A 22,642-nucleotide genomic window follows, 5' to 3' on the forward strand; every position below is an offset into this window, starting at 1 on the left:
AAAGTATTAGCTGGGTAAATATGCAAGGTTGTAAGAGAGCAAATACCTTAGTCTGTTACTCATTCCATTAATATGCAAAAGAATATGACATCAGTTATTCTGTTATGAACCATGCCTTCAAGGAACTCTGAGACAGTGATTCTGTGTTTTAGATACTTGATAGCAAGATAACTGCATATCTTTGCAAAATGTATTTTCTAATTTTGTTTGGTCTTTGTCCCACAGTGATTAGTAAGATATTTTTATACTCTTACTGTTGCGGCTAACAAGTTAGCATGATGCAAATTGGGCAGAATTATGTTCAGATGTTTAACTGGAGCATTTTTATTGACAGCAACTGAACCTGGCCATGATTAACTACGTCTTAGTAGTCTATGGACTTGCCATTTCACTCCTTGGAATAGGACAACCTGAGGTAAGATTTGTAACAGAGATAATAAACAATTAAAATATGTCATTAATTTTAGAGGGTATGTTAAAATAGTTTTTCCACTTCAGCGTATTTCCTTCTGGGTACTTTTTTTTGCTTTTCCAGTTTTATTGAGATGCAATGGACAGTATAAGTTTAAGGTGTACAGCATAATGATTTGACTTATGTATATCATTAAATGATTATCACAGTAGTTTAATGAGCACTGCCTGTGTACTTTCTTGATAATTTTTTCTGAAATAACTAAATTTAATTTAGTTTGTGATTCTTTTTGAAAAGAAAATTTAGTTTGTGTTTCCGTTAGAAAAAAGTTATGCCAGACTACCAGTGGGAATCTACCTTTTATTTGTATAAAAAGTAAAGGACCTGGTATATCATGATAAATTTTGGAAACATGTTGAGGTAAAAAGGCAAGTTGGAGAATGTAGTAACATCGTGATACCACTTATGTGCAAATTGGAAAACTTACAGGACAATAGTATATATTGTTTATGGCTATCTGTGAATCTTGAAAAAGTAAAAAAAAACATGGACTAGCCCTACATCAAATTTAATATAATGGTTTCATTTAGTGATAGAAGAAAGGAATGGGACTTGGAAGGTTAAAAAAGGAGAGTTCAACTTTGTGTCATGCCTTTTTATTTTTTAAATCATAAAAAGAATGCTAATGTTAATAGCTCTTAGTTCTGGATAGTAAGTACCTGGGTGTTTTATCTTCTAGAGTTCAGGCTTCCCATAACCACATGCAATCAGTGTATGGGTGTCAGCACACATGGTTTCCATTACTCATGGTCTTTCAGTGCTCTCCTGGAAAGCTTACTCACCTGCACTGCTCAGCATTATACTTTGCTTTCCATGGCTTCGAGTTTTTGATAAAGGTTGAAATGGCTCTAGAATTACCTCAGGAATAATATATCCTTTCTACCAACTTGGGCCCCAAGCTTCCTAGGCTAGATGAGGCTTAACCCTAATTGCTCCCTAATAAGGATCAGGTTGTTTTATGTTCCACTGTCTGAGTGGTCCACAGAGCGTGAGGTTCATTTTCCTTGTGACATGCTGTTGGTCATTTTTTAAAATTTATTTGTTTTTATTTTTGGCTGTATTGGGTCTTCGGTGCCGTGCGCGGGCTTTCTCTAGTTGTGGTGAGCAGGGGCTACTCTTCGTTGCAGTGCGCGGGATTCTCATTGTCGTGGCTTCTCTTGTTGCGGAGCACGGGCTCTAGGCGCACGGGCTTCAGTAGTTGTGGCACGTGGGCTCAGTAGTTGTGGCTCGCTGTCTCTAGAGCACAGGCTCAGTAGTTGTGGTGTATGGGCTTAGTTGCTCTGTGGCATGTGGGATCTTCCCGGACCAGGGTTCAAACCCGTGTCCCCTGTGTTGGCAGGCGGATTCTTAACCACTGACCACCAGGGAAGCCCCTTTCTTGTTCTTTTTTTTTTTAATTTTTTTTTTTTTTGGCGGTACGCGGGCCTCTCACTGTTGTGGCCTCTCCTGTTGCGGAGCACAGGCTCCGGACGTGCAGGTTCAGCGTTCATGGCTCATGGGCCCAGCCGCTCCGCGACATGTGGGATCTTCCCGGACCGTGGCACAAACCCGTGTCCCCTGCATCGGCAGGCGGACTCTCAACCACTGCGCCACCGGGGAAGCCCCCCTTTCTTGTTCTTGATGTGACAGATAAATGTCTTTCATTAGGGAATCTCTAACTCTATTTTCTAGTAGATTGTTGGAGACAGGACTGTATGATCTCCATTCTTCTATTCTTGGCAGAGTAAGCTTCTTACCATGTTTGCCTTACCGGAACTGACGAAATAGTTTATTACATTTTTTATTTACTTTGATTTACTTTTGATTAAAAAAAAAAACTAAATAGGTACGATAGAACTTGGACATTTAAGAGAATTTCATCATTCAGAGTGTCCCCAGAAGGAAGTTATATTCACTCCAGAACAGTCCTTGCTGAAACATTTTTGGCATGCCTCCTTCGGAGCTGGCCTCAAAGCTGCTTCTTAACTCCATTTTGTAGTGACATTTCCTTTTTCACCCACAGTGGAGTGGCCAGTATTGCTTTGAGCTAAGTGTCTTTTGGATTTTTTCCAAAACAATATTCATTCAAAGCCCAGAGGCTTCCACTGTTGAGAATATTCAAAAGAATGTACTCTGAGCTCTGTAAAGTTTACTAAAGAGCTGCTTTTAAGGCAGAGCATTCGTCTTATGTCACAAAACATCGTGGCAACATCATTGGAATTCCTGTGATCCCAAGGGGGCAGCACTTACTAGGATGTATGTTATGGCGTGTTTGCATCCAAATCAGTCTCTTTTACCCTGAATGCACACCTTTTAGGGTTAGCCAGCACACGCTGTGACCTCTGTGTGTTAGGAAATGCTCATCTGGTTGGTTGTCTGATTTCAGTGCCAGCTTTTCATTCTGGAGCTGGATCATTTTGGTTGTGTCTCTTGAGTATCCATATGGTCAAAATTTATGTAATTATTAAGAAAATGAAGTACAGAATGTATAATTTTGCCATAGAAATTTTAGGATATACGGTTGTTTTTAATATTACACAAAAGGAATCAACTTTCAGGTAAAATCGGTTCCAGTATTTCTCTTTTTGTGTAAGTGATCACTGTTCTCATTGCTATTGAAGGAATTATCTGAAGCTGAAAACCAGTTTAAGAGGATGATTGAACACTACCCCAATGAGGGACTTGATTGCTTGGCTTACTGTGGAATTGGAAAAGTGTACTTGAAAAAAAACAGGTTAGTAGAAGCCACACTACTTTATGCCCTAGGCTGGTTACTCATTTCAAATCTAATGTGATGATGATCCTTTTTCTGGAGTTACTTTGGTATCTTCTCTGTGGCACACTATGATAATTGTGTTTACTTTAAGGACTGGCATTTGGATATTAATTATTAAAGTAAGGTCAGTCACTTCAGTTCCCAGTGCTTTCTAATTTTGAATGTAATAGGAAAATCAATAATAGAGTAACTTGGACTTCCCTGGTGGCACAGTGGTTAAGAATCGGCCTGCCAATGCAGGGGATCCCTGGTCCAGGAAGATCCCACATGCCGTGGAGCAACTAAGCCCGTGTGCAACAACTACTGAAGCCTGTGCACCTAGAGCCCATGCTCTGCAACAAGAGAAGCCACCGCAGTGAGAAGCCCGTGCGCTGCAACGAAGAGTAGCCCCCACTCGCCGCAACTAGAGAAAGCCCATGTGCAGCAACGTTGACCCAAAAATAAATAAAAAATAAATTAAAAAAATAATAGAGTAATTTGACACAAAGGATTTTATGTTTTATCTTTTAGTATATGTCATTTATAAGTGGCGACTGAATTGGTATAAATTAATGCTTTACAAGTGTGATTATATAATATTTTGGTTAAATACCCATTTCCCCCAAAAAACTTGTATGAGGATTTTTTTTTAAAATTATTATTTATTGGCTGTGTTGGGTCTTCATTGCTGCGTGTGGGCTTTCTCTAGTTGTGGGGAGCAGGTGCTACTCTTCGTTGTGCTGTGTGGGCTTTTCAGAGCGCAGGCTCAGTAGTTGTGGTGCATGGGCTTAGTTGCTCCGCGGCATGTGGGATCCTCCGGGACCAGGGCTCAAACCTGTGTCCCCTGCATTGGCAGGCGGGTTCTTAACTACTGCGCCACCAGGGAAGTCGCTAATACGAAATTTATATATGTTCAAGGACATTATGAGTTAGAAACAAAAATCTCTCCTCTGAACCTATAGTTGAATTACAGCCAATATAGTGGTAGGTATGTTAGATTACTTTTATAAAGAAATAATTGTTGACTGATTGAATATCATTCATAACTTTTAATTATCCTTAAATTTGCATCTAACTGTTTAGAGGAAGTTTTATCAGACCATTGGCATTCTTGGGAACCCAATCTCAGGGGGTGCCTAGAACCTTCTTTAAAGATCTTTAAAGATTAAAGAAAGTTCTTTTACTTCCTGAAGCTACTGTCTGACCAGGTCACCTCTTTTAAGGATCAGGGGTAGTGAGGATTTAGCAGTCACCTCTAGGGTAATAAATGAAATTAATTCCAGCTTAGCATAAGTTGTTTGGGACACACCTGTTTAATGCAGTGGCCGCATGCGGATATCACAAGATCTGGGAACGTAACATAAATGTGTAGGAGGTTGTAGTAAATGAAGACGTGTTTGCCATTTTGAAAGGCACTTAAATTTTTTTAAAATTTATTTTATTCAAGTATAGTTGATTTACAATGTTGTGGAAACCCATTTAACTTTTAATTTCACAATAATATGGTTTGTGGTTCAGTGTCCAGTACGCTGGTTTTTTGCTGTTGCAGTGTGCAGTGTCTGGTTGAAAGTCCTGCTGTTTAATAACTGTCTTATGGTGGATGCTGGTCTAGCTTTTCTGCAGGTGAAGTTTTCTGTACCCAAAGGCAAAAATGACTTCTTTAATTGGGAAATCATTTCAAGATTGGAGAAAGCAGAGAACCCTCTATTTTCTAGTCTGAAGAGAAGAATAAAGACTGGGATAACCTTATGATCCAGTATTCTAGTATTCTTTTGTTGAACGGACTGTGGGACTCTATTGAGATTAATATTTAAACCATAAATTGGAAATGAAAGATTTCATATTTATAGTTAAAATAGTTTACATACACATTTGTTCTGTTAAAATAATTCACTGCTTTATAGTTGAAGATGTCCAGAATATACGATTTCTTTAAAAATTTTTCAGCAAATCGGTTTTACTATAGATGTTCTAAATGAGTCAAGTGAAAAAAATTTCCCTATTTATGATTAATTAGTTGAAGTGGAGCTTTGCTGTTGCTCTACAAGAATCTAATTAGATTAGTAAATGAAATAAAAATGGAACAACCATAATTTATTCAGTTTTCTGTTTTACTTGTTGAAAACTTAAAAAAAAATTACAACTTTAAAAGGACTAGTGTGCACCTACCATAATAAAGCCAGTGTCCAGGTAGATTAGTGTTTAATTTATATTATCTTTGTAGCAAACAGTGATAATGTCTTGGTTTTTTAAAGAACATATGGGTTACATTGAATATTTCTGTGTAGTGATTTGTCAAATGTACTCTTACCTAGTAAGCTTGAATCTCTGTGCCTTGTTGTGGGGAATGAAAATTCATGTCACATCTTTAATACCTTCTTCATAATTATGACTTTAGATTTCTAGAAGCTCTTAATCATTTCGAGAAAGCAAGAACCTTGATCTGTCGTCTTCCTGGAGTGTTAACTTGGCCCACAAGTAATGTGGTTATTGAAGAGACTCAGCCAGGGAAAATAAAGGTAACCGTTTATTTCTCTAGAGAGCATCTTACTAACCATAAAAGCTCATCTGTGCTTCTGCGCTCTGACTCAGGTAGCAGAAGACAGGTAGGAGTACTCTGTCCTCCGCTCCTCCATGTGCGTTTCCCCTTGAAAGACTGGTGAGAATCACCAACGTTTATTGAATGTTTCCTGTGTGCCAGTCATACACCTTCCATTTATCATTACCTTTAACCCGTACAGCAACCCTATGTGATGAGCACTATGATTATTTGCATTTTACAGATGAGGAAGATTACATTTAGAGAGGTTAAGTGTTGAGCTCAAGGTTAAACAGCTAGGAAATGGTGGAGCTGGGACTTGAATCCAGGCATCCTGACCAGAATGTGCACTGATAAGCAGCATGGCGTACTGGTTGTACTTAGAGAAAGGTATAGCGTTGTTTTTTCATCATGGTTATTAATGGTACTTGAAGACTCTGAAAATATAAACTTAGTCTCATATCCAGAAGCGTAGGATTCTTTGCCAGTTCTAGAAAGACTAAAGTGTGTGAATTGACTAGGATAGGCCTTTACTTGTGATGAACCCTGGTATTTACTCAGAACTTGCTTTTGGCTGAAGCTTTTAAAAGCACAGGAATCAACTCTTACAACTCAGTAATAAAAAGACACTCTAATTAGAAGTAGCCAAAAGATCTGGATAGGTGTTTCTGCTAGCAAGTTGTATAAATAGACAATAAGCATGTAAAATGTGTTCAACAGTTAGCCATCAGAGAAATGCAAATTAAAATGAGATACTACTTCATACTCACTAGGGTGGCTGTAATCAAGAAGGCAGACAATAACAAGTGTTAGCAAGGATCTGGAGAAATCAGAACATCCATACATTGCTGTAAAGTGTAAAATGATGAAGCTGCTTTGGAAAACAGTCTGGCAGTTCCTCATAGGTTAAAGACAGAGTTACCATATGACCTAGCAGTTTCACTCCTAGGTATGTACAGAGACAGGAAAACATGTTCTCGCAAAAACTTGTACATGAATGTTCATAGCAGTATTATTCACAATAGTCAAAAAGTAGAAACAGCTCAAAGTGTCCGTCAACTGCTGAATGGTTAAATAAAATGTGGTATATCCATATAATTGAATATCAGTGACAGAAACCAGACATGAAAGGCCACATACTGTATGATTCTGTTTATCTGAAATCTCCAGAATAGGAAAATCTATATGTGAAGACAGGTAGTAGATTAGTGGGCTAGGGGGTTGAGGAAGGTTGGGGAGGGATTGCTAATGGGTATGGGGTTTCTTGCTGCATGGTGAAATGTTCTAATTTTAGGTTATCGTGATAGTTATACAACTCCGAATATACTAAAAAAACCACGGAACTGTACACTTTAAATGTGTAAATTGTATGGTATATGAATTATATCTCAACAAAGCTGGTATAAAAAATAAAACTAAACGTAGGGATTGTTGGATTTTCCTCTCTTTCTACTGGATTGGAGTGGAGGCACAGGAGCTACTGATAACGGACAGCCAGCACTGGAAGCGTGGCATGAGTCTCGGGGGCTTCGGGGGCAGTGGTGTAATTCTCCAGGTGATGAACAGGCACAGGGGGCAGGGGTTCAGGGAGGTAGATGGATGACAGTGGTGGGGTCCTAGGTGAGATGACATCGGGAAGGAGAACAGTAGAGCCCTAAGGGTTATCCTACCTCATTTGACTCCCTGTGAATGCTTGAAGGAGATTTCTAAAAGGTATGTAGTGTAAAATGAGGCCTGATGATTATAACACAGGATAAGATTTTGATTCAGGGTCTGAAATTTTGAAAATTTGTTGATTAGCCCTTTTTTTCCCATCTTTGTCTCTTGGCATGTCTCTGTATCAGCCTCTCTCTAGAAGGAACAACTTTTTTTTTTTTTTTTTTTTTTGCGTTATGCGGGCCTCTCACTGTTGTGCCTCTTCCCGGACCGGGGCACAAACCCGTGTCCCCTGCATCGGCAGGCAGACTCTCAACCACTGCGCCACCAGGGAAGCTAGAAGGAAAAACTTTAAAAGTTGTATGTAGTTCTTGGCTAAAAGGCATTTGGTCCTTTCTGTGCTGAAAATATTTTGATGGCAAGAGGTTATTGAAATCACAAACATTTTATTGTTGGATTAGTGTTGTAGTCGTATCATTTTTGTTTATTTTTGTTTTAGATGCTGTTAGAGAAATTTATTGAAGAATGCAGGTTCCCTCCAGTGCCGGATGCCATTTGTTGCTATCAGAAGTGCCGTGGATATTCCAAAATCCAGATATACATAACTGATCCAGACTTTAAGGTACTAATGAGTGTGTACTAGGTCCTTAACTTGCTGAATTGTGCCTTAAAATGGATTCAGAACAAATTCTGTAACTGGAGACACTTGAGTACTGTGACTTGTCAGCAGTTTTATGTCCTCTTGTCCTCCCCATCCCCTGGACTTAAGTCTACATCATCTCACATGGGGGCCCAGAGCCACTGAAATAAACACTGAGGGCAGGGACGGTGACCTGAGAAGGCAGGTTAGCTGATTCCATTTCCCCTTTCTAGCCTATTTTTAGGAGCCCAGGGAACAAAGGGAGGCTAGTACCCCTGATTTGTTGCAATTCCAATTTCTTGTAAAATTTGAGTCCAAGAATCTGAAGGCCATTCTGATCATTGAATTAACTCCTAGAGACCTAAGTCTGAGACCAAGTCTGGCAATGAACTGAGTGAGTAAGACCCTGGGCTTTAGCTTATTCAGGAAGATAGAAGCTGCTCGCTGTCCCTGGTTAGTAGATCAGATGAGATAAAGTTTATAAAATATTTGGTATTGTAAAGGATGACGCAGCTGTAAATTGTGGAAATGAATATGTCAGTTAAGCTCAGTGTTTCCAGCACTAGGCAGTCTGGGGTACGGAAGTCTTACACTCCCCCAGGAGGAAATGTGGCATCTAGCTATGTCTGCCAGGTGAGTGCAGACAGCTCTCCATCTTAATATGTGTTGTGAGTGAGTGAGAGAGAGAGAGAATGTGTGTGTAGACATCTTTCAAAAGTGAGTTAAAAATTGTTTTAAACCGTAGGGTTTTATACGAATCAGCTGTTGCCAGTACTGTAAAATAGAATTCCACATGAACTGTTGGAAGAAGTTAAAAACAACAACATTTAATGATAAAATTGACAAGGTAAGGCTAACAAGATTATCTGGATTTTTCAGTATGCTTATTGTATGTTGATTTTTTTCCCCTAAAAATCTTTAGGAAAAGTCTTAAGAGGATATGAATTCCTCCCTGTGCATGAGACATAATTAGAAAATATTAAATTAAAAATTTAATGATAAAGTTAGAAAATCAGTTTTTGTTTTATAACGTATTTATTTTATTTTTGGCTGCATCGGGTCTTCGTTGCTGCACGTGGGCTTTTCTCTAGTTGGGGCGAGTGGAGGCTACTCTTCGTTGTGGTGCATGGGCTTCTCACTGCAGTGGCTTCTCTCGTTGCGGAGCACAGGCTCTAGGCGTGCGGGCTTCAGTAGTTGTGGCTCTTGGGCTCTAGAGCGCAGGCTCAGTAGTTGTGGCGCACGGGCTTAGTTGCTCTGCAGCATGTGGGATCTTCCCAGACCAGGGCTCAAACCCATGTTCCCTGCATTGGCAGGCGGATTCGTAACCACTGCGCCACCAGGGAAGCCCAGTTTTTGTTTTTATTTTATGCAAGTGTAAAGGGCAGTAACCATAGAGGCTTTTAATAAATTGTTGAACCTCTTTTACATTGGAAATATTATGATCAAAAATAAAAGTTTAGGGCTCTCAGTGGTTGAGAGTCCGCCTGCCAATGCAGGGGACACGGGTTCGTGCCCCGGTCCGGGAAGATCCCACATGCCGCGGAGCGGCTGGGCCCGTGAGCCATGGCCGCTGAGCCTGCGCGTCCGGAGCCTGTGCTCCGCAACGGGAGAGGCCACAACAGTGAGAGGCCCGCGTACCGCAAAAAATTAAAAAAAAAAAAAAAAAAGTTTAAATGTCTGATTTTAATGTTATGATGTAGAATTGGGGCTTCAAATTTTATAATTTCTAAAAAAATTTGATGAGATAATTTGTACTGAGGAATCAACTTAAATTTTGTACTGCCACATCTAATTGGGGTTTTCTCTTAATTAACAAGATAATGATGTTAATTCCGTTAGCCAGATATACTTTGAGAGCAGTCACAGTTTAATAATCTTGTTTGCATTGATAGAATTTGTTTCTGATCCATATAAGCTATGGACTTAAAGAAAGAAAACCTTTTTCTACGCTGCTAAGCCTCAGGTAAACCCCTATCCTTACTGAGGAAAAAAACTAAGGTGGTTGTGCTAGGTGAACGTTAGCAATGGAATTATTGAAGTTTAGTAGAAATAAATTCTCACATTTTACACATTTTCATGTCGTTAACTAGAGGTGTAATGATGTGACCAAATAGCTGCCGTCATTGAGTCACTTCTGCTATGTCTTTGTCCTTAATTGAGCTCCTCTAGCTGTGCCCTCGCCCTCAGTGGTCTTACATTCCCATGGGTTGAAATACCCTCTGTAAATTCGCTTTCACTAGGATGTGTTGAAGTAACTCAAATATCTTATGACTTACAGTAAGAAAGGCTCGTTCCTTGCTTGCGTCACTTGTCCTGAAGTTTTGCATTCGTTGTCCAGGGTTGGGCTGTGGCAGCTCCAGTCTGTGTGGCTGTGTTCTTTGTTTCTGAATTGAGGCTGAGGAGTGACTGGAACACGTTCTTATGGCTGAGGGAAAAGAGCAATGGCCAGTCCATTCAGTGTTTCTTAAAGCTTTTGCATGGACGTAGCGTACATCATGTCAGCTCACCTTACGCAAACAAAGCAAGTCCCGTGGTCACCCCTACAGCTGGGGGCTCTGGAAGTCAGATGGCAACGAGCAGGGACTTTACGGCACGTCCCTGAAGGAGGTTTTAGATCACGTTTTGACTGTTCCTGATGGTTAAAAGGGAATACGTGTATAGATTTATGCTGAGATGGAGCACTTTTTTTTTTCTAATCAAATAGGATTTTCTGCAAGGAATTTGTCTTACTCCTGACTGTGAAGGAATCATTTCAAAGATTATCATCTTCAGCAGTGGTGGTCAAGTTAAATGTGAAGTAAGTATTTAATAAAGGGGAAGTCTCCTTAAATTAATAAACAAAATCCTGATACCTTTTAAAATATGATTTAAATTTATGGAAGTTGTACTATTTGGATCTTGTGTTTTCCAGGAAAGAAGCGGTTACTTAATATAAGAAATTATAGGAAGTAATAGGATGTGAGAATGCTTCTGTGCATTGAAGGATTCTCATATTCTTTTATCTCCTAAAAGGAGGAGGAGGTCTTTTACATTTTAGTTTTACTGTTTTTACTCTTTTTAATAACCTTATTTTGTTAATTCCCAGTAAACGTTTGGGTGTTGGCGAGGTAGGGGATCTTAGGGAGGGAGGAGAGTGTCTGGAGGGATTACCTCTAGCCTCACTGTATGGGAGTTGGCAGGAGTGGGTTGTGGTAATGACATCTGTAGTTTACTTGATCTTCTGCTTACTCTTAATTTTTTTTTTAAGCTTCCTAAATTGTGTCTACTCTCTTGTTCCTCTTTTCAGTAAATTGTTTTGCTAAAGTTTTCTGGGCTTTTGTTTGGGTCAGAACATCATCACTGTTCCCTATCGAATTGAACATTGTGTGTGCTTCTGAAATGCTTGTTACTTGTGGTTTTGTGCTTTATGTCATGGGAGCATGAGACAAATTTTGGATGTGTCTGTTTTATTTAAAGTTTGAACACAAAGTCATTAAAGAAAAGGTTCCTCCAAGACCTATTCTGAAACAGAAATGTTCTAGGTAAGATTTTTAATAATCAGTAGCTTAATAATGTCTATTAGAATATAATTCTGTTAAATGCAGATTTCTAAATTATGCTGTTTTTAAAATTGGCTCTGCACACATATCCAGATAAGTGGTTCTTAAGTGAATTTTATGGGTATTCATAACTTTCAAGGGAACTAGCCTAGAATGGTTAAATGCTAAAAACTTGAATAAAAAGCATTATTTAATAGTTGAATTTATAAGTAAAATTATGAAATTGAGCTATGAAATGACATGTTCAATAGATTTGGCATTTGGATAAAAATTATATACTTAGTTCTCTGTTGTTGAAACTTTAATTCCAAAAGCATCTTTCCTTTTACTCTCTTCAGCAAACATTTTGAACCAGTGACTGTTTCTCACCCTGAAATATTCAGTGAACTCTCAAAATTATTCATTTCTATATCTTCTTGTTCAGATCAAATAATTCCAATCCTTTTTTCTTTTCTTTTTGGTTCTGCTTCTTGCTTTCCATTTTAAGAAGTGATTTTTTTTCATCATTGGTGACCAGGAAAGAGCAGAAGAAAGGATGAACAGAATTATTTGTTGAGGAGAACTTGTTGTAACCATATTGACCAAATTCTGGTGTTGTAGGCCATTATTGGGTTGTGAAAATAATATTTTACTGTGGAAATGAGTATTTACATGTATTACCTTGCAGAGTCATTTTTACTATTCTTGTTTACCCTAAGCAGTAACTCAAATACATGGAAATAACATCTGCATGATCTGTACATGCCATCCTTAATTAGAAGTCACTCAGTCATTGAGGTTCTTGTTTTCAGGAAACAAGTACACTTGTTTTGACTGAACTGACCACGTCTCAAAAGTTTTTGATATTGAACAGAAGATATAGGCCAAGTTTTAACTAAAAAAGGAAACTTGTAACTTACACTAGGCAAAGGAAAATAGTTAATTGAGTTTATAACAAAGGTGAGTTATGACTAATTGTAAATACTTATCAGCCTAGAGAAGTTAAGGCTGAAAGAAGACAAAAAATTGAAGCGGAAGATCCAAAAAAAGGAAGCAAAAAAATTAGCACAAGAAAGATTGGAAGAGGACTTAAGGGAAAGTAATCCACCTAAAATTGAAGAGCAGAAAGGTATGCTGGGAGTCCAAGTCATGATAATAATAATATATTCTTGCTTAAAAGTATAAATATAAATATTCATCTTGCTGGGCCTTATGTTAATTGTTATTGAATTGAAATTTAGATTTCCGTTGGCATTTTGATTTTATCACCATCTTCTGATTTACACTGAGGTGGGGAGGGGGTTGGTGTAAGGAACATTGAATTTAGAAGCAATATACAGGGATTGAAAACGCTACCCTGCCACTAACTCAGGGCAAACTGACACTCTGTCCATTTCCTTATCTCCAAAGTGCATGTGAGAATAATATCTGAAATTCCTATTGTATGTTTGACAGTGGTTTGTAAACCCTGCTACACAGATTTAAGTTCTGAAACGTTGAACTGTAAATTAGCCACTGATGATCTGAAATATGCTGAGTTCAAATAAAGAAGCAGTTCATACTAGGTGCCAGAGAGATTACCTAATCCAGCCTTCTGTTTTACACCTGTCTTGTCAGCATTCCCTGATCAACATGGGAGCGGTCTCAGTAATTTACTGTTTCTGTGGACATATTTACTTTCAGGTTTGGGGCGGGGGTTGAGTTTTTTTTTTTTTCTTTTTAATTGAGGTATAGTTTCAGGTGTACAACATAATGATTTGAAATTTGTATATATTGCAAAATGATTACCACAGGTAAGTTCAGTTAACATCCATCACCATACATACAGAATTTTTTTTTTTCACGAGAACTTTCAAGATCTACATGCAAATACGCAAAACAGTATTATTAACTATAGTCACCATACTGTACGTTATAGCCCCAGGCATGCTTTCAGTTTTGAGTTGAAGTACATTGTTCTCATTTTCTACTATGATGGCTCTTCCCAAAATGAAATATTTCCTCTTGTTGTCTTTATTTTTCATCTAGTATTCCATTAATGTTTCACAAATCAATCACAGTTATCTTTCCTACCGAAAAAATTTTTAGTGAACATTATTATTTTATATATATATGTTTTTTGTATTTAATTTATTGTCTTAGCTTCAAGAGGCTAAATGGCCATTTTTAGGGGGAAATGCCTGGGTGGGAAGATGAACTTCTGAGATATTTCCCAGCTTGGAATCAATGATTCCACAGGTCTATGATTTAGGATTCAACAATAAGATGAATAACATACAGTAACTACCAAATGTTAATTGTATTTATACCTGAAGAAATGATCCCTTCAACTCCAGGAAAAAACCCTTTGCATTGATGCATGAAGCATATTTACTGAATATAAAGTTTGGGGAGTTGATGAGGCTCAGTTAGGATTTTTAGATGAGTGGTACAAGTGAAGGAAATAAGGTATTTGATATGTTCGATTTAATGTCAACTTTCATACCTTTTAAAGGTGTTAAATATTTTATTTATATTCCTAATTTAAAATTTCTTAGGCTATTTAAAGCAACATAAAGAATACATCTGAGTCATGTTTTATATTGCTGTGTAATGTTACGTTAATTTTTTCTGAGTTTATATTTTTGCAAATTGTTCCTCTTTCTCCTTTTTACTGACCACTGTTATTTATCCGTAGAAACTGTAGACAGTGTTCAGAGTTGCCAGTTCCTTGATGACAGAATTCTGCAGTGCATAAAGCAGTATGCTGACAAGATTAAGTCCGGGATACTGAATACTTCCAAGCTTCTCAAAGAGTTGCTTTCTTGGAAGGTTTTAACCACAGAAGACTACACAACCTGTTTTTCTAGCAGAAATTTTCTGAATGAAGCAGTGGACTATGTCATTTGTCATTTGGTTCAAGAAAAGAATAGAGTAAAGACAAGGGTTTTTCTGCATGTTTTGAGTGAACTTAAAGAAGTGGAACCAAAATTAGCCACCTGGATCCAAAAACTTAATAGCTTTGGTACGTCACTTAATTCTAGAGATGCAGTTTCATAGGAAGGATGAACGTAGGCCTCTGAATCCTTTCTCATTTTCCTATCATCATTTATGATTTTTTAAAATGTAGAACCACAAGTTTGTATGGTTAAAAATGCTATTTCCCCCAACTCACAATTTTTAGGTTACTTTATGGATGGGTTACAATATGCTTTTGTATAAGGTAGAAACACAGGAAAGTTCAGTCAGTAAGAAAATCCAGTCCTATGTTATGCAGAACTATTTGTCCTTGTGTAAAGTACGTGAATACTGGGTACAGCCATGGGTAGATAGCACCCCCTGGAGTCAGCTGCTGGGGAGTGCCCTCTGGGATCGTGCAGTTTAGTAGTCACATTCCTTAGTGAAGAATTTCCAGGAAAGAGTGGATGGAACTAATTGCTTAGGATCACCTGGGGCAAATCTGTATCTAAGGATTAAGAGAGAAATACCCTGGGGTTGACTTTCAGTGTTGTGAATCACAGGGTCATAACATTCTGGTCCTCTGCCCTGATTTTCCTAATGCGGTTGAGGAAGAACCCCCCAAGCAGGCTCTTTGACCAAAGCCACCTAAGGACTGCAGAAGGCAGCTGCAGAGAGAGTTGTTGACTAAACTAGATGGTGATCTCTTCTGGTACCAGGGCCTTGTTTGTCCTGGTGACCAGGTTGGCTGCTGCCTAGTGCTGTGGATGATTCACTTGGCACCTGCTGGGTAAAAAGCCTAGTGGGAGCCACAGCAGGGCAGGCCCTTTCAGCAGCGGTCTATAGAGAGAGCCTGCCTGACCTGCCTTAGAGACACGGAGCTGATAGAATTCCAGGGTTTCAGAGAATATATTGATATGTTTCTGTCAGTAGAGACGAAGTAAGATGGCAGCAAACTTGGTGTAGTTGATAACTAAATGGTGCTGTGTTGAGCATACATCTCCATGGGTTTCTGGCCCCGGACAATTTCACCTAAGTGATGATTGCTATTAGTGTCTACTGACAATCAGACAAGTAAATTATAAAGTTATGTCTTACTTTAACCTGCTATATTTAACAAAGAGCTTAGTTTAAATGCAGTGGGAGCGGGGGTTAACGTTTCAGTACTAGGTGTGATCTGCTCCCTTCCCCTTAACGAGCACATGCTTTGATGTGAGCCATAGATGGAGCTGTGAATGTGGTATTTCTTCATTGCTGATTCCCTTGAACCTGGTATGAGTATTTTATGTGATCCCTGATTCTGGTGTTTAAATACACTAATTTTTCATGTAACATGACTTCTGCAAAGCTAACTGTTTCATCTGGAAGAAACAGCTGTCCAGGGTAATTTTAACTTGGCAATCTCTGCTTCATTTGCGGACTGAGAACCTGTGGTCCGTCCTGTGTTAGAGGCGTGTCGGGGGAGAGAACAGAGCCAATCCTTGCTTTTTGGCGGCTGTGTTAGTAGGTAGCAGGTGTTCACCTTTCAGTAGTGGCGTGTGAGGTTGCAGCCACCCCTTTTTCTGAGTTGGAGAAGGGAGGGATAAAAGCGGGAATAGTGACCACCTCGCATCTTGCGAGGAGGGTAAGGAGCCGTGATATTTTGGGGGATAAGGTGTAGTTCTTGGGTGTTGGGTGAGGAGTTCGCCCATTTTCTGTTTTATAGGCACTTGGCAAGTTCTGTATATTATTGGTATTTTGTTCTTATGGAGCATATGCAGAAAAGCATTGTAAAACCTTGTCAGCTTAATAATTGGAATGCAAATTCCAATTTGGAATTAAACTAATTGGAATGCAAATCATTGCGAAGTAGTGAAAAAGGTATTGTAATATTTTTAAAGGAATTTAATGCCTTTAAAAATGCCTTTTAAAGGCATTTAATTCATTTTATCTCCTAGGTCTGATAAAAATAACTATATTAATAGAAACCTTTGGCCTACCTTGTTCAACTCATAGATAAGAATTATTATAGTTAACATATTAATGTGAAATGGTGTTTCTAAAATGCATAATAGCTTGAACAAGTTCGTTCTCAATTATTTGAATGTTTTCACTGAAAATGTAAGCAAACTGTAGTAGAACTGCTTTCAGAGATGTGAAACTGAATGTGATTTTACAGCAAATAATTTCCCCCTTCTTCTGACTTGGGTTTTGTTTTTATTATAGGCTTAGATGCCACAGGACCTTTTTTTTCTCGTTATGGGGCCGCTCTCAAGGAGCTTGATTTTAGCATCATGACTTTTCTCTGGAATGAGAAATATGGTCATAAACTAGGCTCTATAGAAGGAAAGCAGCTTGATTATTTCTGTGAGCCAGCGTCACTGAAGGAAGCGCGATGTTTAATATGGCTGCTGGAAGAACACAGAGACAAGTTCCCAGCACTGCAGAATGCTTTGGATGAATTCTTTGATATAATGGGTATGTGGACTTGCAGTTTATATCTAATCTTAGGAAAAATCTCCCAAGGATCTAGCTTACTTAAATACTTAAAGAAAATAATGAAAATTATTATGGTACAACTGGCTTATTTGGGGAAATTAGTGTTAAGAATAGTGATTTTTTTTTAAAATGTCATAAAGCCTTCTTACTCTGTGGAGTTAAGTGTTGTAGAGATATTCAGATGGATACATTACACAGACTGTACACCATACTATTCTCATCGTAGGTATTTTCACAGTGTCATGGCAGAGATTGTATATCAAAGGGATGGCGTTTCTTAGGAAATGGCTTGATTTGTAGCATTCAAGAAAACGTTGGCCTGCAGAAGTAGGTGATGCTTGCAGAATCTAGAACAGATAGAATATGTATTGTAGTGGGAAGAGCCTAGAGCTGGGAGTCAAGAAAAGTAGGCTGTGGCCCAGCTACTTTCCTAACTCAATTAATTAGAAACTTTCTTTTACCACTGCTTCAAGGCCCTGTGCTAGGTGTTAACAAGGAATTCAGAAATGCTTACGCTAGTCTCTGCCCTCAAGGACCTTACGTTTCAGAAAAGGCAGTAAAATGAATATACAGATAACTGTAATATGGGAGAAGAGAGGACCAGAAAAAGTGCTGAGGGGTTCTCCTTGGGGAGGAGGAAAGCCTTGGTGCAGGGGTAGAGTCCAAGTCCAGCTTTGAACATGGAGGTGGAATTTGACAGGTTGACATCCAGAATTAGAGACAGGGTGGAGGGGACTTGAGGGGGCTGCTTGGATAATGGCATGGAGTCCAGTTTGGCAGAATAGGTTAACTAGTAGTTAATTCTTTAACTTCTCTTGAATGTTAGTTTCTTCATCATTAAAATGAGGAATTGGAGCCAGTGATCTGTGTGATTCTGTTTTGTTCAGAATTTTAATATTCTTAGATTCTAGATTAATTTAAATTTCTTGTCTTTGGTACTGCATGTATCTCTTAGGATAACGCCTCACCGCTGCCCCCACCTTTTCCCTTAGCATCAGAAGTCTGCTTATATATTGTCAGGAGTTAGACTTTCAAATTTTGTGCCATTTGTTTTAAAGGGTACATGAAAAGGTCTGGCCTTGTACAAAAATGTTATGCATTATGAAGTTCAAATGCAGTATAAGGAATCGAAAAGCTTACTTTTGTTGTGGTTCTCAAATATAGGTGACTTTATTTTCCTAGGACACTGCTTCATGACTGGAGGTGACATGCTTCTTGATAGCCTGAATTTATTGCCATCAGTTTGCTGCTGCTGGTAATAAAACGCTGTTCTGGGACTGAGCTTACAAAACTCAATGCATGTTTGGATCACACAAGATAACTAAAAAGGACCCAACCCTCTCATGTGTTTTCCCTGATTCTTGTGTTCTATACCTAAAATATACAGTCCATCCAGTTGTGACTATTTCTCTGCTTTTAGTCATAGGGTTGGAAGCCACCAGCCAAATGACCAGCCAACAGATTTTCAAGTTCACTACTTGTGCCTCTCACCCTCATCCCAGACATTTTCAATTTTGTCTCCTTTCATTTAAAGGAATGACTGTATTTCTTAAAACTTCAAAATCCACTGATCTTGTAAATAAGAGTACTCAATAATATCACCAATGCCGTGATAATTGGGAGACCCAAACTCTCCTGGATCCTGCATGCGTATTTCCCTGTTGGAATTTCTGTGTAGATGGCCAAGAGACCCATTAAGAGCAATATGGCTTAAGCCACTTGTATCTCTAGAGACCTGTTTTCCCTGGTTATCTCAGATAATAACGTTTTAATATTGTTTTTAAGCAGGAAAACTCTGAAACTGGTCTCCACCCTTCCTCTTGCCTGTTACCCCATGTCTAGTTTGTTGCCAATTCAAATAAGCTTTATTTTTGATCTGCCCTTCCGTGTCTACCTCCGCTTCCCTAGGCCAGGATCTTAATAATCTTTCCATGATTGCAGTAGCCTCCAAACTGGTCTCCATGCTTCTGACCCTCCTACTCCAAATCTTTCTCTTATGTTGCTGTTAGTGACTCTTCTAGAACATCTGTCTGATCCTATAAGTATTTTGTTTGGGAAGCACTTGCTTCATTTTGCCTACAAATTGAATTCACATTGTCTGTCTGGGTTCATTAGCACTCACCCCATCTGCCCTCTGAATATACACCCCACTTCCTACTGTGTCCAAACCTGCATTGTGCTTTCCTTGCTCACATCCCACCCCTCTGCTTGTTCATTTCAAGTCTAACTTGTTCAAGTCCCGTCCTCCCCACATCCCTCCCTGACCCCTGACTCAGGCCACTCCCCTTGAAGACTTTATTACTCTGTCAGCTTGTTTCCACTGTATTTGCTGTGGCATTTAGCACACTGAGCTATGGGTGTTTGCCTCTTTGTGTAGCTTGCAGAACATGAGGTTATCGATGGCAGGGACTTCTCTATACATTTCTGTATTCCCTGCACCTAGCGTAGAGTTCGGTGCCTAGAAAGCAGTCAAATTATGCTGAATTGGATTGAAATTTTGTGGTTCTTTGTAGTTGGTTTTCCGATGAGTTAGCCATTTTGCTCTTGGTTTCTAAGCTAAACTTATGTCAAAGCCAAATAAGGAGTAGAACATAGTGGATGTTAGTAGTATCTGGGGTGGTTTTCTTTAAGGCTTTAGTGTATCCTATGGCAATATAAACATTTTGTTTCCTCACAAAACCATCTGTATCTTCTTACAGACAGCCGCTGCACTGTATTAAGGAAACAGGACAGTGGTGATATGCCAGTAAGTTATTTGATCACTTTCAATGTTACTTTCTAATTCATGTCAGCCAAAGGAAGAGAGGAGGATCCAGGCCAGTGTTGGTTTACATCACAAGAGGCGCTCCAGAACCAAATCTTGAGGACTTCTGGATAACGTGTACGATTTCCTTAGAAAGTTAATCCCAATCTTCCTCTTGGAATTGGAACAACAGTCAGCACACTCTGAAGTTTAAATTAGACAATGTCCATAAGTTTTCACAACTAATAAATGTTAATCATAGATATAGGAAAGGAGTTCTTGAGTCATCTGCTGGCATAAAAATGAAACGTTATCTGTAATGATTAAAATTGCAATGTTTTGTTCTGTAAGGAAAACAAATGGACTTTGCTTTGAGTGGCTTACAATTGAGCTTAAGTTAAAATAATTCCAGAGTTGTCTTCCTTAGTAGTTTGTGGCAGTTTTCAGTCAGAAAGATACTTGTTTACTGATTTTTAGGATCAAGTCATCTATACTTGAAACTTTGTCTTAGCCTACTCTGTTAGACACTGTCTGGCTAACTGTAGAAACACAGCTGACATAGCCCATGGGAAGTAAATGCTTCTTCTGAATTCATTGTTTGTGCCCTGGTGTCTGGCCAGCTGTAGAATGTTGAGTTTGGTTTAGTAAAAGGAAAATCATTAAAATATGATCAGCATATAACTGGAATTACGTAATAAGTCTGATTAATTCCTTGAAATGACATAAACCTTGTTTAAAATGGGTACAACATGTTAGGTTGGAACAATTTAATTTTAGTTATAGCATTAGGCATCATTTAACTTCTTCTTATTTTCTATTATAAATCAAAACACTAGGGCTTAACACACTATAGTGTTAATTTTTGTTAAACATTTCATGTACTTCAGCTTAGGACTAGTCTGTGAAAATCAGTATGGTATCTTTATAATATATGGCAGCTTCATAATGCTGTTATATGAATGTTCAATAATTTTTATGTTTTAGTTTAATTCTACCAAGATAAAAAACAAAGGCAAGAAAAAGAAGCCAAAAGATTCAAAGGTATGGAGTATTTTCTGTATTGATTCTTGTCCAAAACAATTAATTGAATATATAAATAAATACAAATAAGAATTAACCAATTCTTGGGATATTTTGAAGTATTTTGTAGAGAAAGAATTTCTAGGCTTTTGTCTAAAGATGTTTTGGCAGTCTTCTACATATTGAGGAAGTTTAAGGTTCATGTCATATATAAGTAATTCTTGAAAGAGACTCTTTATTGTCCTTTTTATTTTCTAGATATTTCCTAGTGAAATCATTGTCATAATGTAGGACTTTGTATGGCTGGTCATAGAGCAATGTGACCAAGGCCGCTTTGGCATCAGGCAGACCTGGGTTCTTATCTTGGTTCTACCAATTGTTATTATTTTTATTATCTGTGCGACCTTGGGCAAGTTATTTGACTTCCGTGTGCCTTACTTAGTGTCATTATCTGTATGACAAGACGTGATACCTATTATTAATAACTAATAGAATTATTATCTAAAACATTCAAAATAAAGATACTGAATACTAATCATCATGACAGAATCTCAGAATTGAAAGGCTCCCTTCCTTCCTCTCACCTAAAGCTCTGCTTCAGGCACATGAGATAACTAGGGCATTATTTTTAAATCTTACGGTGGGTTCTTCGTGGCTCTCATGTATTTGGGGGATCAAATAGGGGGCAGGGGTTGAAAAAGTGAACAAATATTAGGGGAGGATGAGAGCAGCTTATAAGTTCCAATAAAACTTTTTATCTTTGACTATATGTCTTTAGTTTATCTAAAATGAGAGTTTAAACAGTGATAATTAAAAAAATTTTAGAGCGTTAGAAGCTACCTAAATGTTAATTTGGGCCTATTTTTGGCTGTTGAAAGTTTTATTCCTGTATGTTCCTGTTCACAAGAAAATTTAGATCAGTCATATATATTGGCAGTTTGTATGCATATTTATTTATGTAAGCATTCATCAGTTTTAGTGGTAATTTTAAGGTGGAAAATCCTTGTCATTTTTCTGTCTTTTAAACCAGCCTATGTTAGTTGGGTCTGGAACCACTGCAGTCGCACCAAATAATGAGACTGTCACTTCAGGTGAAGACCATAAGTAAGTACAGTCTGAAAATTTTTGCTTTATTTGAACTTAAAAGTGGTATTAATGTACTTTAAACTTGTGTTTTATTTTCCTAACTTCTCTAAAGATGTGCATCTATTAATGACAACCTGATGTGACCCCTCATGGTTGAATTTATAGTGTGGCCTGTCAGTGTTAAGAATTCATATGAACTGCGTTAAAATCACAGGGCTGATGACCTTCATTTGATAAGTTTGAGAACCTACTCTGTGCAAGATACTGTGGGAAGATCCTAGAAAATATTCTTTAAAATGTTCAGTGAAGAGAATGTCCTGTTGATAATTACTAGGAAGATGTTTTGGAGGCTATAAATGATGTTGTGGTTTAACCTTAGATGTTAGTGATTTCCAGTGGTAGCTGGTTGTTGAAACTGAGTTTTCAAGAGACAAATAGACAAAAGAAATAAAACTAGTGAGAAGCAGTGACCTTTTTATATCATATTCCTATATGGACCAAAAACCCACAAAATTTTTTTCCCTCACATTTCTTTTTTTTTTAAATTAAATTAAATTAATTTATTTTTAAGTTATATTATTACTATCCACTTTTTTTTGAATTTTATGTTACTTATTTTTTTATACAGCAGGTTCTTATTAGTTACCCATTTTATACATATTAGTGTATACATGTCAATCCCAATCTCCCAATTCATCACACCACCACCACCCTGCCACTTTACCCCCTTGGTGTCCATACTTGTTTGTTCTCTACATCTGTGTCTCAGTTTCTGCCCTGCAAACCGGTTCATCTGTACCATTTTTCTAGGTTCCACAT

At 38.1% G+C, this 22,642-nt stretch overlaps 1 protein-coding gene across 12 annotated transcripts in view; it reads left to right on the forward strand.

The window, feature by feature from the left end:
* TTC3 (tetratricopeptide repeat domain 3) overlaps positions 1-22,642 on the forward strand; it is a 141,077-nt gene that overhangs the window by 64,716 nt on the left and 53,719 nt on the right. For all 12 annotated transcript variants that reach the window (XM_067739472.1, XM_067739463.1, XM_067739468.1 and 9 more), the window contains 13 exons: positions 335-415; positions 3,073-3,185; positions 5,605-5,725; positions 7,901-8,023; positions 8,787-8,888; positions 10,746-10,838; positions 11,498-11,562; positions 12,552-12,688; positions 14,237-14,563; positions 16,702-16,953; positions 19,674-19,720; positions 20,702-20,758; positions 21,768-21,841. In XM_067739472.1, the coding sequence (XP_067595573.1) occupies positions 335-415; positions 3,073-3,185; positions 5,605-5,725; positions 7,901-8,023; positions 8,787-8,888; positions 10,746-10,838; positions 11,498-11,562; positions 12,552-12,688; positions 14,237-14,563; positions 16,702-16,953; positions 19,674-19,720; positions 20,702-20,758; positions 21,768-21,841 (1,592 nt within the window). The remainder of the gene's footprint in view (positions 1-334; positions 416-3,072; positions 3,186-5,604; positions 5,726-7,900; positions 8,024-8,786; positions 8,889-10,745; positions 10,839-11,497; positions 11,563-12,551; positions 12,689-14,236; positions 14,564-16,701; positions 16,954-19,673; positions 19,721-20,701; positions 20,759-21,767; positions 21,842-22,642) is intronic.

This window comes from Pseudorca crassidens, chromosome 5, assembly GCF_039906515.1.
Source record: "Pseudorca crassidens isolate mPseCra1 chromosome 5, mPseCra1.hap1, whole genome shotgun sequence".
In the NCBI taxonomy this organism is placed as follows: domain Eukaryota; kingdom Metazoa; phylum Chordata; class Mammalia; order Artiodactyla; family Delphinidae; genus Pseudorca; species Pseudorca crassidens.